The sequence below is a fragment of the Anopheles bellator genome, chromosome 1 (genome assembly GCF_943735745.2).
Source record: "Anopheles bellator chromosome 1, idAnoBellAS_SP24_06.2, whole genome shotgun sequence".
NCBI lineage: Eukaryota > Metazoa > Arthropoda > Insecta > Diptera > Culicidae > Anopheles > Anopheles bellator.
In genome coordinates this window covers 15,596,724-15,608,481 of record NC_071285.1, presented here as the reverse complement: position 1 = coordinate 15,608,481, position 11,758 = coordinate 15,596,724, and the positions used below count along the sequence as shown (strand labels likewise).

The 11,758-nt window shown below is 52.7% G+C and overlaps 1 protein-coding gene across 1 annotated transcript; it reads right to left on the bottom strand.

The window, feature by feature from the left end:
• Nucleotides 1-321: 321 nt before the first annotated feature.
• On the bottom strand, nucleotides 322-4,843 carry LOC131216305 (uncharacterized). The gene is made up of 3 exons (XM_058210758.1): nucleotides 4,657-4,843; nucleotides 2,040-2,176; nucleotides 322-1,923 (listed from the first exon to the last, which is right to left on the bottom strand). Exons 1-3 carry the CDS (start codon nucleotides 4,753-4,755, stop codon nucleotides 1,812-1,814), a joined length of 348 nt encoding a protein of 115 aa, XP_058066741.1. The 5' UTR covers nucleotides 4,756-4,843; the 3' UTR covers nucleotides 322-1,811.
• Between the last annotated feature and the right edge of the window lie 6,915 nt (nucleotides 4,844-11,758).

The following is an 11,758-nucleotide window of genomic DNA, read 5'->3' as shown; positions in this document are numbered from 1 at the left end:
ATGTCGGGCAACCAAGTAGCATTAGCAGAGTGTTTAACGTAGTGGAATCAGACCGGCCGGGAATTTTCCACCAACAAGTACGGTGCGTAAACGGGTGCCGGCCGTGATTAGGCACGTTCGGGGAGATTAGTGGAGCGGTAGAAAAACAAGCCTACAAACCAGGAAGTGAGTTTATATACTAAATCACACACCAGCGGTAAAGCGCACAAAGTTGCCCCTTCCGAGGGCCAAAGGGCTGCATAACGAGGTACCTTTTTTCTGTTTTGAACTTCGGATCATCGATCATCACACCATCACACGAGCTCGCTGATTGTTTCAATTTATTACGCATTTATTTCCAGTTCAAGATCCATTGATATCTGTCAACTACAGGATTAATAGCTCTAAGTCGTTCGATAGGTCTACAATCAGAGACACCGGACAGAAGACACCGGAACTAGTACAGCTTGGATGAAAGAGTGTGTGCTTGTGTGTCTGCTGAATACTGTATGTAGTGAGAGGGTTTGTGGGCTTGCGGTAAAGCTCTTCTGTTACACCGAGCAACAGATTGACATTGCGAAACCGAGGCTGTGTAATTGTAGCGTTTTTAGGATAACATTCAGTTTTCGTTTTTTTCGAGCAGATTCTTCTTTCCCTATTTACCGCCGCTTAACCATTAACAGTTTGCACTTTGTAAAACTATGCACTGCCTTAAGTACGAAAACTAAACTAGTAAAACAAATAGAAGCATTCGGACCAATTCTAAGGGCTCCTGGTGGTCTCGGCGTACAGGGTGCGCGCCCACGTGTCGGAAGCCAGCTTTCCGGACCACGCGGGCGTGATCACCAATTTACAGGCTAACACTACCTAACTAGGGGCAAGCGAAAAAGACGGCTCCGATCCCGGGCCGATGAGTTAAGCGGCCCAGAAGGTCTGCAGAAAGCAGTGCTTACGAACTAGGATACATCTCTAACAGGAATCATACTGCCCCACGGCCACTGTTTGCGGAGAGGATTCGTCGCGGAGAGGTCAGATTAAATCCATTCGTTCGCTTTTTTATCGTCCATCTACTGCGGACCCTTTCTGTGTGCGTTGACTGATGCGGGAGGCTGCGGCCAGTTTGGCACCTTTCCTTATGGCGGAACTATGAGAGGTTTAAGGAAATCGTTCGGAACGAATCGTACCATCAGCTACGGGGGGAGAGGGGACCTTGTGCTTAACACAGACAGCATCAATATGACGTCGTCCAGTACAGAGAGAGAGAGAGAGACATTGCTGACTGTTTCGGTTACTGTCCTCAAACGATTGTGGGAACTTGGGTACAGTGATGCGTTACGCGCAAAGCCTACCAGAGGAACGGCTGATCCACCAGAGTGATCGTGTTGATGTCGATGGGGGACGATGGGACATAATTATATAAGAACAGTGCTTGCTCCCGTGTAAAGCATCGCTTCGCGCAGCATATCAGATATGCTGCAGCCGAAGCGGGAACGTTAATAAAAAACAAGAAACAATAAGCAAATATAAATATACGTGGGTGTATGTGTTTTGGGTTTTAAATATTACTCCGAGTCCGACCGAGTTTCGCGCGCACTGTGATCTAGTTTTCCGCGACAGCATAATAATAGTGCTTACCTTCGCTACATGCTCTTAGAGTATTTGTTTTCCGGCACGATTCGTTTTTTTCCAGTTCTCGCAATACGCATAATGTGGGGGGGAATTTGTTTGAATAGTTTTGAAAAATTACTTCTGTACACCCTGCAGTTGGGGTGGTTTCGACGGTGGCGCGGTGTTAATTACAACCCGGAGACGCTGCTGCTAGCGGTAGTTGATCAGGACTCGGGGGTCGACTTTTTATCATTTTCTCGACAGCGGTACACAAAGGTGCTGGTCGAGATGTCGTCGTCCGTTCGGATGCACACCTGCGTTTTGGGACAATCGCAACTGGTGACGGGAAACGGAAGGATAGAAGGTGACGCAGATCAGTGATAGGGGGTCGTAGAGCGTGTCGGTTCCATAAGGTGCACGACCAGTACGACTTCCGGTCGCAGGCTACTTACGTGTTTTGTACGAATTTCTCTATCTTACGGGAGTAGGGCGTGTAGATGGCCCAACCGCACGGTGAATTGCTTTCGCACTTTTTGTCGATCATAGCGAACGTTTCGTTGGCAACGGATCGCTCTGCCCGTGACAGGACCTGGAAGCACACAGAAAAGCAAAAAAAAAAAAAACAAAACTAATGAGGATGCGTAAAGTGAATCACAACTCCGCCTGAAGCCCACCCCTAGAATTGTCCTGGGGAAAAGGTGCCGTTCACGGTGCCGTCGATCCCGTGGCTCACTATCACCATTCCTAATCCGACTGTAAACATGACAACAACGATTCGGTTCGCCTGTTATTCATTCATCGCGCCGTTTGCTGCGATCCGCGTCCGATGACGCACGGAGTGTGCCTGAGTCGTTGTGCAGTTGGCAGCGGTTTGTACAGGATCGCTGGCGAGATTAAGCGCTTCCGACGTCGTCGTGAGGGCTTCCAAGATACATGGGCACCCGAGTTGGCGAAGAAAACCGGGCCCCTTACAGGTATCAATCCAATATTGTGTTAACGTCGTACGCACGTCCTGGCTCGTGTGGGTCGCGTGGCTCGTGGAGGGTACCTTTTTTTTGTTTGTGTCCCCAGACCCAGATATGCTTATGCGACAACTTTTACCGGCGCTTTTACGCGCCTTGCTTTGCGGCGCTGGGGTCATCAATTTTCAAGCGCCTGACGGCAGAATTGGTTTGAGCATCAAATTTACGCCGCTCATGTGTATTATGGAAATGAGGTAGTCTCGGCCTGGCATGTATCAGCCCGAAGTTGGTGGCGTCTTTCTTCGCGGTTTACTTTTTCTTTCTCCGTTTTTTTAGATGAACTTTGGAACGTAATACGGTGCCAATAGGACCACAAAAGAGGTATGATTTTCTGGAGGCAAAAAAACTATCGAACGGCACATGGAAAATTTAAAAGCACCGAACTTTATTTCCGGCAGTGTGCGCGGGTCGCGACATGGGCGCGCGCCAGCGATCGTTGTAAACAAGCGCTACGAAGCGCTTTATGAATGGATGAGTAAATGTGAAGCTGATAGGAGCTGACTCGCTTCGCTTGATGGCTCTGCGCCACACAATCTTGGATCAACCGTTACGGTAGATTACAGGGCGCCCGAGGAGGCCCGTTCGATGCCGAAGCGGAAAATTTGTTTTCTTCGCCGACCGAGCGGACCGAAGCGAGCCACAGGTTGGGGCTTGGAACGAATTTTATTAAACATTTCAAACTCCTTATTAAAAACATTGCTTTAATCGTAGAAAAGTTTCTGTTGGTTGAGCACAGTTCTTTGTTTCAATGGAATGTTGCTCTACCATTGGCAAGAGGGATAATTCGGCGAACATCGGCAGCCCGCAGAAGTTGGGTCTTCCCAGAAGGTGTGCCCGCTCTTTCTCTCTCTCTCTCTCTCTCGCTCTGTATGTACAACGCGCGTGCTTCTTCGAAGGGCACGAAAAGGGCCAACCGGTGAGCCTAATGAATTAGGTTTGACTTGTTAATGAGCTGCGGAAGGTTTATCTTCGCCTTCGCTGAGAAAGTTTGTTTTCCATCACATCAATCAGAGCGCCGAGTGGTGATTTTCCATTCTGCTGCCGCCGCTGCGCCCCGCAGGGCGACGGTTCAGCCACGGGGAAAATTATCATCCTCGAAGATTTGTCCCGCCCGGCCCGGTATGCTATTAGTTGGTGTCCCTCATTAGCAGGTCTGGACGTACCCCGATGGCGACATCTTTGCACACAAAGACGGCACACATTAAAAGACGGCCAAAGCCGTGTGAAAGGGGCCCTATGTTTAAGGGCGGCGGTAATGGAAGCATAAACGTTCAGGTAAGTGGAACGGTGCTCCAGGAAGGGGTCAACGCTCAGCGCGCACGCCCGCCTCAATACTGGCCCCGGGTTGCATCAGACGCCCAGCGGTGGAGTCAGTTTCAGAAGGCTCCACACTTTAAGATTGCACTTTTTTACCCATGGTTTGTTGCCACCTAGTTTCGACCTCCGATCGTAAGGGACTGGAAGAGATATGCAGTGCACACAGACCCCCGCGGGGGGCTTGGCCCGTTTCACGTCCGGATCTTCGGGAGTTCCATCGTATGCGGGTCCAGCCCAATTTAGCAATTGTGGTTCCCTATTACATAAACCAATTTGCTACCGAAAAACCGGTGGCGTTGCAGCGACGTTCCCGTTCCTGCACCGGTCCCGGCCGAAATTTCTTGGCGATCGCCCCAGGTTGTCGGTTCCCTTCCACTACACCGTTTGATATGCGTTTCCGATCATTAGGGCCGATTCGTGTCCCCGCTTTTCACCCCAGATCGCTCGATGTTGGTCCACCGCAACATGATGCTGCCGTTGCGCGGCCCATTACCGGCGGGGGGACGGGTAATGCGGGCCGGATTCCGTCGGGCGGCCGAAAGAAGCGTGGTTTGTTTTGGTCGGACGAATTGGATCATCGTGAAGGTCAGACAAATCGGACCGCGCATATTGTCGGACCGCGCTAAGCCAGGCGGTTATTGCGTTGGATCCAAAGTCAAGAACATGACGATCTCGGTCGTGCCCTTTCCCTGTGGGGGCCTGTGGTTTTGCCTGTGGGTGTGGGACTTACTTGCAGGGAAATGGACGCTTGCCGGGACACGTGCACCACGCTCAGCACAAACAGGGCCACCAGCAGGACGGCGCTGAACGATTTTACGTGGCTGGCCATTTTTGAACGATGCTACACGGCCGCTTGCTCACTTATGCTGGGACGCACCAATTCAGTAGTAGTAGCACTGAGAGTGTTCGAGAAATTGGAACGGTTTTTTGGCGGTAAAACTTTCACGACTTGTGACACTGCGATCACTGCACCACTGAGCCTGCGGGGCCGCGTTGTCGATCAGCGTCGATTTTCGTGGTGATAGATCGTCACGGTGCTGATACAACGGACTGGACCAATGGGCTTCCACGCGGACAAACACTGAAAACAAGGTTCGATTTGGAAAATATATAGTTTTCAAATTCAAATTCAAATTCAAATTCAAATTCAAATAATATATATAGTCTCGGTATTTTCCCCGCCGTTCCCGGTCCCTGGTTTTTCTCCTTTCACTTCGGTTTCACTTCGGTTTTTTTCGCCGCGTTCTTGGTCTCTGGTTTTCTACATGCGACTTACGAACGGGAAAGGGACATCCGACGCTAGAGCGAGATAACCACATTTGACATTTGTAGTGTAACGTAGTGTGCGTGCGTCAACCGGCTCTCGCTCGGCTCCGTTGCACTGGCTATCGCGCTGTCTCGCTCGCGCTTCCCGTGAGTTCATCGGTGAGCACTTCGGGCGCATTTTCTCCGCGCACGCGAGGTGGAACTCATAACTCATTTTCATGCCCACGGGCGTTCGTTTGGATGAACGGAAAAAATAGACCTTCGAAACGAACCTAACGAATAAGGGCGAGATTTTGGAGATCCTTGAACCGAGAAGGATGTGCCGTAAGGCCGGAATGTGTGGCCGGAGAAATGTGCAACATGCATTCGCAGCAGGGACCCTTTCTCCGAGCCGAACCGAAAAGGAAACAGAAAAAGGATCGACGGCGTCACGTGCTCTGCCGCACGTGTGACGGTTCCTTTGCGTTCCGTCACCCCTTCGGGAGGAGCGACTGCGATGGAAGGCGGCCTTTGCCGACCGTTGGCGGATTGCATTTGGGAAAGCAGATGCATTGACTCCGTGCTGAACAGATTCCCTGCAGATGAAGGATTAGTTTATAACGACTTCCTTAGAGAAGTGCAGCCTGACTGAAGAGGTTTTGATAGCGCGTTGGGACGATTTTATATAGCGCCGTAATGACACTTATCAGCTCCAAAAATCTAAAACATCCTCCAATCACACAGCCCTGGCCTATGCCGTGTTTTAGATACGGTACGGTACGGATTAGATACGATGCGCGACGAGTCGGAGATGGCTCCAACATTTCTCTTGCTTTCCGTTTATTAGAACGCGATCAAGTGAGTCGCACGAGTCATCGAGTCGAAGTGGACGAATTTTGAATCCCGATCTGTAGTGTCGTGAGTGTTTTGTCGACCGGCAATCCTTTAGAGCCAGCTCGTAATTAGCAGAAACACGAGCACTGGAGCGAGCGATCGAAAGGAACCCAAAGAGCGTAACAAATATCTCTGCGAATAAAGGCGGCCCATTGGTATTAAAGCGATTGGTGCGTTTGTTTTTGCTGCGTGTTTTGCGCGTCACTAACGCACCGTCCCGGCCGCGCCCCACTGGACCTTTGCTGGGCAGCTCGGCAGCATTAACCTTTAGCTTCCGCGCCGAGCGTGTCGGGAATTGAACCCATCGAATCGCTTCTTTTTTTTGTCGTTCCTTTTCTTTCCCCCTTTTCGTTTCGTTCGACCACCCGGGATTCGGGATCGCGATGCAAATTGATATTGGAATTTATATCTTTGTTTACGCCATGAATTTTCTTCCGGCCACTTGTTATGTTGCCGCTTCGCGTGCGCGCGTTGCTGATGATGCTATGCGCAAACGCAAAGCACCGATGCTGGACGTGCGTGACTCACGGTGCGCGACATAACGCGATTGACGCGTTTTTGGCGCAAACGGTGGACTTTTAACCGTCGGTCGATGATCGGCGTCGAAACTGCGTACCCGCTGCCCGGAGCTGCCCTCAGCCGGCCGCGGGTCAAGTTGGGCCCGTTCGGGGCTGGGCAACATCTCGTCCTCGTATCCGTCCGACGCGATCGATCGGTGGTCGGTGGGCACGCCAATAAAATGCGCAGTAACATCAATTAGCCGCACCAAACATCGGCATCGGAATCGCGCTCGTGGCGCGAGATCGAACGATCGGTGTCTTTAAACTTGTTTACACTGTCCGCGCATTGTTGTGTTAAAGTGCGACACGTTTCCCGTGCCGTGAGGATCTTCGTAAACAGATGGGCAAGGAAATTCCTGTGGTGCGGCGTGGACTTCTGGACCGCTTCAACGCTGGGCACACACATCGGGAGCGTCCGAATTTCCCGCGACAATCAAATCAATTGCCGATTTGCGTTTTTTTTTCTATTTGTGACCACATTCCACGGCCACCGGCCACTAGTTCCGGCAGCGGGCGTGCGGCCACGCTGATGGGTTGATTGAATTATGTCATCCGATGGTGATGCTACGGCCGTTGATTGAAATATGCTTATGCTGCTCCCAATTAAGCACCCGGGGCCGGCCGCATTGCGTGTGCGTCTTCTAATGCGCCTCCGAGGGATTTTGGAAACCGCAGTTTCAGCGAACCCGTGGTGCCCGGGAAGGTTTAAAGGATGAAATTGAAGATAAACCAATTAAACGGCGTTCAGCGTGCCAAACACACATATGTTCCGACGGGACCGAACGGGAAGCCCTGCCAGGAACCGGGCCAGGAACCCGGCCATCCCGGCGGGTGGATTTTAAATGGCAAAGATGGCGCATAACTCTGCACCCGGGCACCTTCGGTTTATGAGGTCCGGTTGTGTGCGGCTTCGATCCGGTACGAACTGACGCCGTCGTCGACGGCGGGAAAGGAAAACTCATTCGTTCCGGCAGCGGGCAGTTAAATTTTAACGCTCCGTAATGAGCTCACCACCAGGCACCGCTCGGGCTCGGGATCTGACGGGACGGGACGCCAAGGGATTTTCACTCGGACTCTTAACGGCCCCGCGGGTTCCAATGTGCATCTCGCTAGTTCCACTAATTCTGCTTTCTGCTGCTGGTGCTGCAGGATTTACATCATAATTATGCTCATTTGTAGCGAATGTTTTACGACCGCAACCGCGAGTGATGACGTCTGACCGGATCGAACGGATCGCGTCTTTTGCTGTCCATTCGTTTCGTTCGCGCCGTCTGCTGCCGCGCTGCGATTCCTTGAAGGGCTCTGCACTTTGCACTGCCCGAGAGAGAGAGAGCGAGAGAGTGGGAAGAAATAATGATAAAATTCGTTATGTTTACGATGCTGATGATGATGATGATGATGTACCAGACACCGAAACGATGCAGTTCAATTTAAGGGAGGAAGCAGCGAACTGGCAATAAAAAAGGGGGCGAATCGTTAGCCAGCAGGCAGGATCGCGTAAACCTTTAAAGGCGAAGACGACCGGCTAATGTGGGGCAACTGCAACGCCGGACGGGCAAAGCAAATACACGGTATATCATAACAAAATCGAAACCTGCCCATAAAACCCGTCCGTAGCGGTCCGTGGTCCGTGTATTATTAGCGGGCCATTTTAGTGTATATTAAATTCCGAAACCACATTCACTTACTAGTTTCCCCATTTTGCTCCAAAAACCGCAGTTTACGAAAGTTTCGCGCGCAATTGCGACTGCGAGTGAACGCCGCATCCGTTAGCGGTTCATCCGGGACGAGTGACCCAAGAGCCGCATGAGTTACTCAGGTCGGGCCCCGAAAGCACAGCAACCCCTTCTTTGGCATCCTTTTTGCGCCAACCGTTGGCATCCTTTGTTGGCAAGTGAGCCCACGGTGCAAGCACGTGCACCCATGGGATGATGCAACAGCGCAGTTCCGGTTGTCATGCATCGGCTTTCTACATAGCCGTTTAGCTTGAACGGCCGACCCGAAGACACTAGACCAGAAGAAAATCAACGAAATTCCCGCTGCAACGCCCCGAGCCGATGTTGGAAGGGTACCAAGTTTACCGGCGATGTGAGCAAACGAAACCGAGCAAACCAAACACGTTGGCCTCTGATAGGGTCGGGTCTCGGGCTAGATCGGGCCTCTACCTGCGGAGTACGATCCCAAAACGGTCCCGGGCGTATTCATTCACAAACCCCAGACCGGGGTGCAAAGGGTGCGCCACGGTCGGCTGCACTGGCTGATGCAACCTGGGCCCGGACTTGGGTCACTATCAAAACCACGCTGACGCTCGCGCTGGCGGTCACAGGACCTTGCCCAGGTTATTACACCGTGGGGAAAATTCGGCTGCGAAGCGAACAGCGCGCGATCGCACACGATCGTAGCTCTCCCAGCAGAGTAACAGGGAGAACCGCCACGTGGGAGTTTCGTTGTGAAAAATCGCGTTGTGCCGTGTCTGCTGCGACATGTCTGAAGGCGCAGGGGTCGATAAAAATAGTCATCCGTCGATAGTCGCCCGTCGGGTGATCTGGACGGTGGACCCTCAAGTAGGGCACATTCTTGATGTGCAGATGTGTGTTCGTTACCGAATCGGAGACACAATGATAACATGGGTGGCCAAAGACCGTCCGGGTTGGTCCCGGTTGAGATTGGGTTGGAGTTCCTGGAACAAGCCGGGTGTTCCTGGTGATGAATTGTGGAAAGATGGCAGATGATTTTTTTTCCTAGTCCAGCGTCCCGCTTCCAGGAAGTCACCGGACCGTACCTGCCACCCTATCAGACGTCCGGACGTCCTGGGGCGTTGTGTGGAAAAATACTGGACTTTCGCGGACGCCTGGAGCCGACCCGACCGGAGAGACCGATTTTCAATCTTCATAAAAGACCGGCCCGGCCCAATCGGACTTTGGGCAACCCGGGCGCCGAGCGGCTACCGAGCGGCAGGCGCTGAAAGGTAGGGTCATTTTACGCATTTATGACCACCGACCGCCGACCGCCAAACAACAGGTAACGATAGGGTCCTGTCGGTACGTTTATGTGGTTGTCTCCCAACGTTCTCGAGGATCAGGCCCTGGGATCTTCGACTTTCGACAGCCTCGGCGGAGCTGTTCCGGGCCTGGTTTGGGCCTGGTCTGGGCTTAGCAGGCGTCACCCACGTGGTGCTGAACTTTTCAATGAATTAGGATGACTCACCGGCCACTCTCCATGAACGGGCGAGTTGAGCTGGCCAAGTAGAAGTTTCCAGAACCGATGGTTTCCGGCACGCTTTAGGGAACGATAGTTTTGAAAACATCCAACCACCGCTGGAGACGCTGATGGCCTCGATTAGTAGTGGCTCACACTCGTGACGCAAGGCGGCTGTTTTCTTTTCGCCAGAACTGCGACTAAAATACCGGTTCCCTAGGAAGCGCTCTAGCTCGGCTGCGTATAGCGAGACAGCTGCCACAACTTTTACCGACAGCAGGCGAGCTATCGCGTGATCGGAGGCCTGTCCCGCCGGTACCGACCAATGGCGGTGGATCAATTATGTTGGGCCACAACCCAGCATGCGTCGGGCAACGACACACTTGCGGGGTCGACTCTTGATTGCACCTTCGCCGCACCCTGAACTTGTTGTTTTCGAACGACGGCCGCCGCCGAGTGCGGGGATTTACAATCGGAAATCGTCATTTTAATGCGTCGCCGCCGCGGAATCGCCGCGAAAGGCGCAAACTGCACTCTGTTTTGACGGTCTGGGCTGTTGTGTTTTGGTCGGTCCCGATCGCAAGGCCACAGGTCCGCTTGAACGCGATCCTTCCGCTAGATAAGGTACTGGCACGAGCGGGAGCAGTTCTGCGTCATTGCGTGGTCTGTGAACGGTGCCAGATCGTTGACTGCGGTTTTCGGAACGTTCGATCGGCAGGATGTAATCTCATCATCAAACGTATCGCTCAAAGGCGCGGAATCTACGACTCTTGGGGAAGCGGTTTTTTGGGATGCGATTTAGGAGCCCGATCGTACGATCGGGCAATCCAGACGAAAAACCGCTCAGCCCAGGCCGGGGTCGAGGGTAAAACAGTGGCTCCTCTAGCGGCCGCACAACGTCGGCCGGACCTCCCAATTAAAAGAGATCAAGTAGTGGTGGCGATCTCCCATCTTGAACTTGATCGCGTTGACCTGTGGCATGTGGCACCGTTGTGCATCGAGGCGCATAGAGCCCTTCCTGCCCTGGCGGACAGCGCGATCCTCCGGCCAGGGCAGACGACTTAGAAAGCGACCCACCAATTGGATGAATTGGACAAAGGGAAACGCGATGTGCTACGTGCGCTCCCGGATCCGACCGATGGCCGGCCGATGGGCCGATCGATTGACCGCGGGAGACAAACTGTCGTCAGTGTTCTGCACCCTTCCGCTTCCTCCGCACGCCGCTGCGGTGTGAACCGGACCGTACCGGCCTCGCCAATGCCGACAATTGGCGATGCGCGCATCGCGTGATCGATCCATCATCTGGCACGGCGCGACGCTGCATCGCGATGCTGCGATGCTGGCGGTGCCGGCGGCGGTTTCAGCTAGGTTGACTGTGTGGTGTGGGGTGACTTCATCGGCCAAGTGCCGTGGCCGGGTGCCAGTGGACCGTTGGCTGCGCAGACAACGCGGCGCTAGCTGGGAACCAACCTACTGGCAAATTCTCTCGATCGCGCGAATGGGTAGTCACAAGTGGCAGTTAACGGCAATTATGCGGTGCAACGTGTCATCGATTGTTGCACCGAATACGTAACAGGAACGCAGCCTCTCCGATCGTAGCTTTCCAGAGCGGCTGCTGCTTCACTTTTTTACCGAACGGTTTTTGGGCGGTTCGGGAATCGGAATCAGTAGACTGGCACCGGTTTTGGGGGGTTGATTAACTTAGTACAGCTTTATTTTTCCACATCCACAACGGTCCTGTGTTCGGAGTCGTCGATTATATGTTCACACAAACACACACAAACAGGTGTTTCTTTTGGAATTTGTCTTTCCTTTTTTGGAACAATGCGCCTTCGGTTTCTCATCCTACCTCGCGGTTTGGAATATGTATAGGTTGTTTGCTGCTGCTGCTCCTTAGTGGATCTGTTTTCCATATTATGTGTTGCATTTATTGTT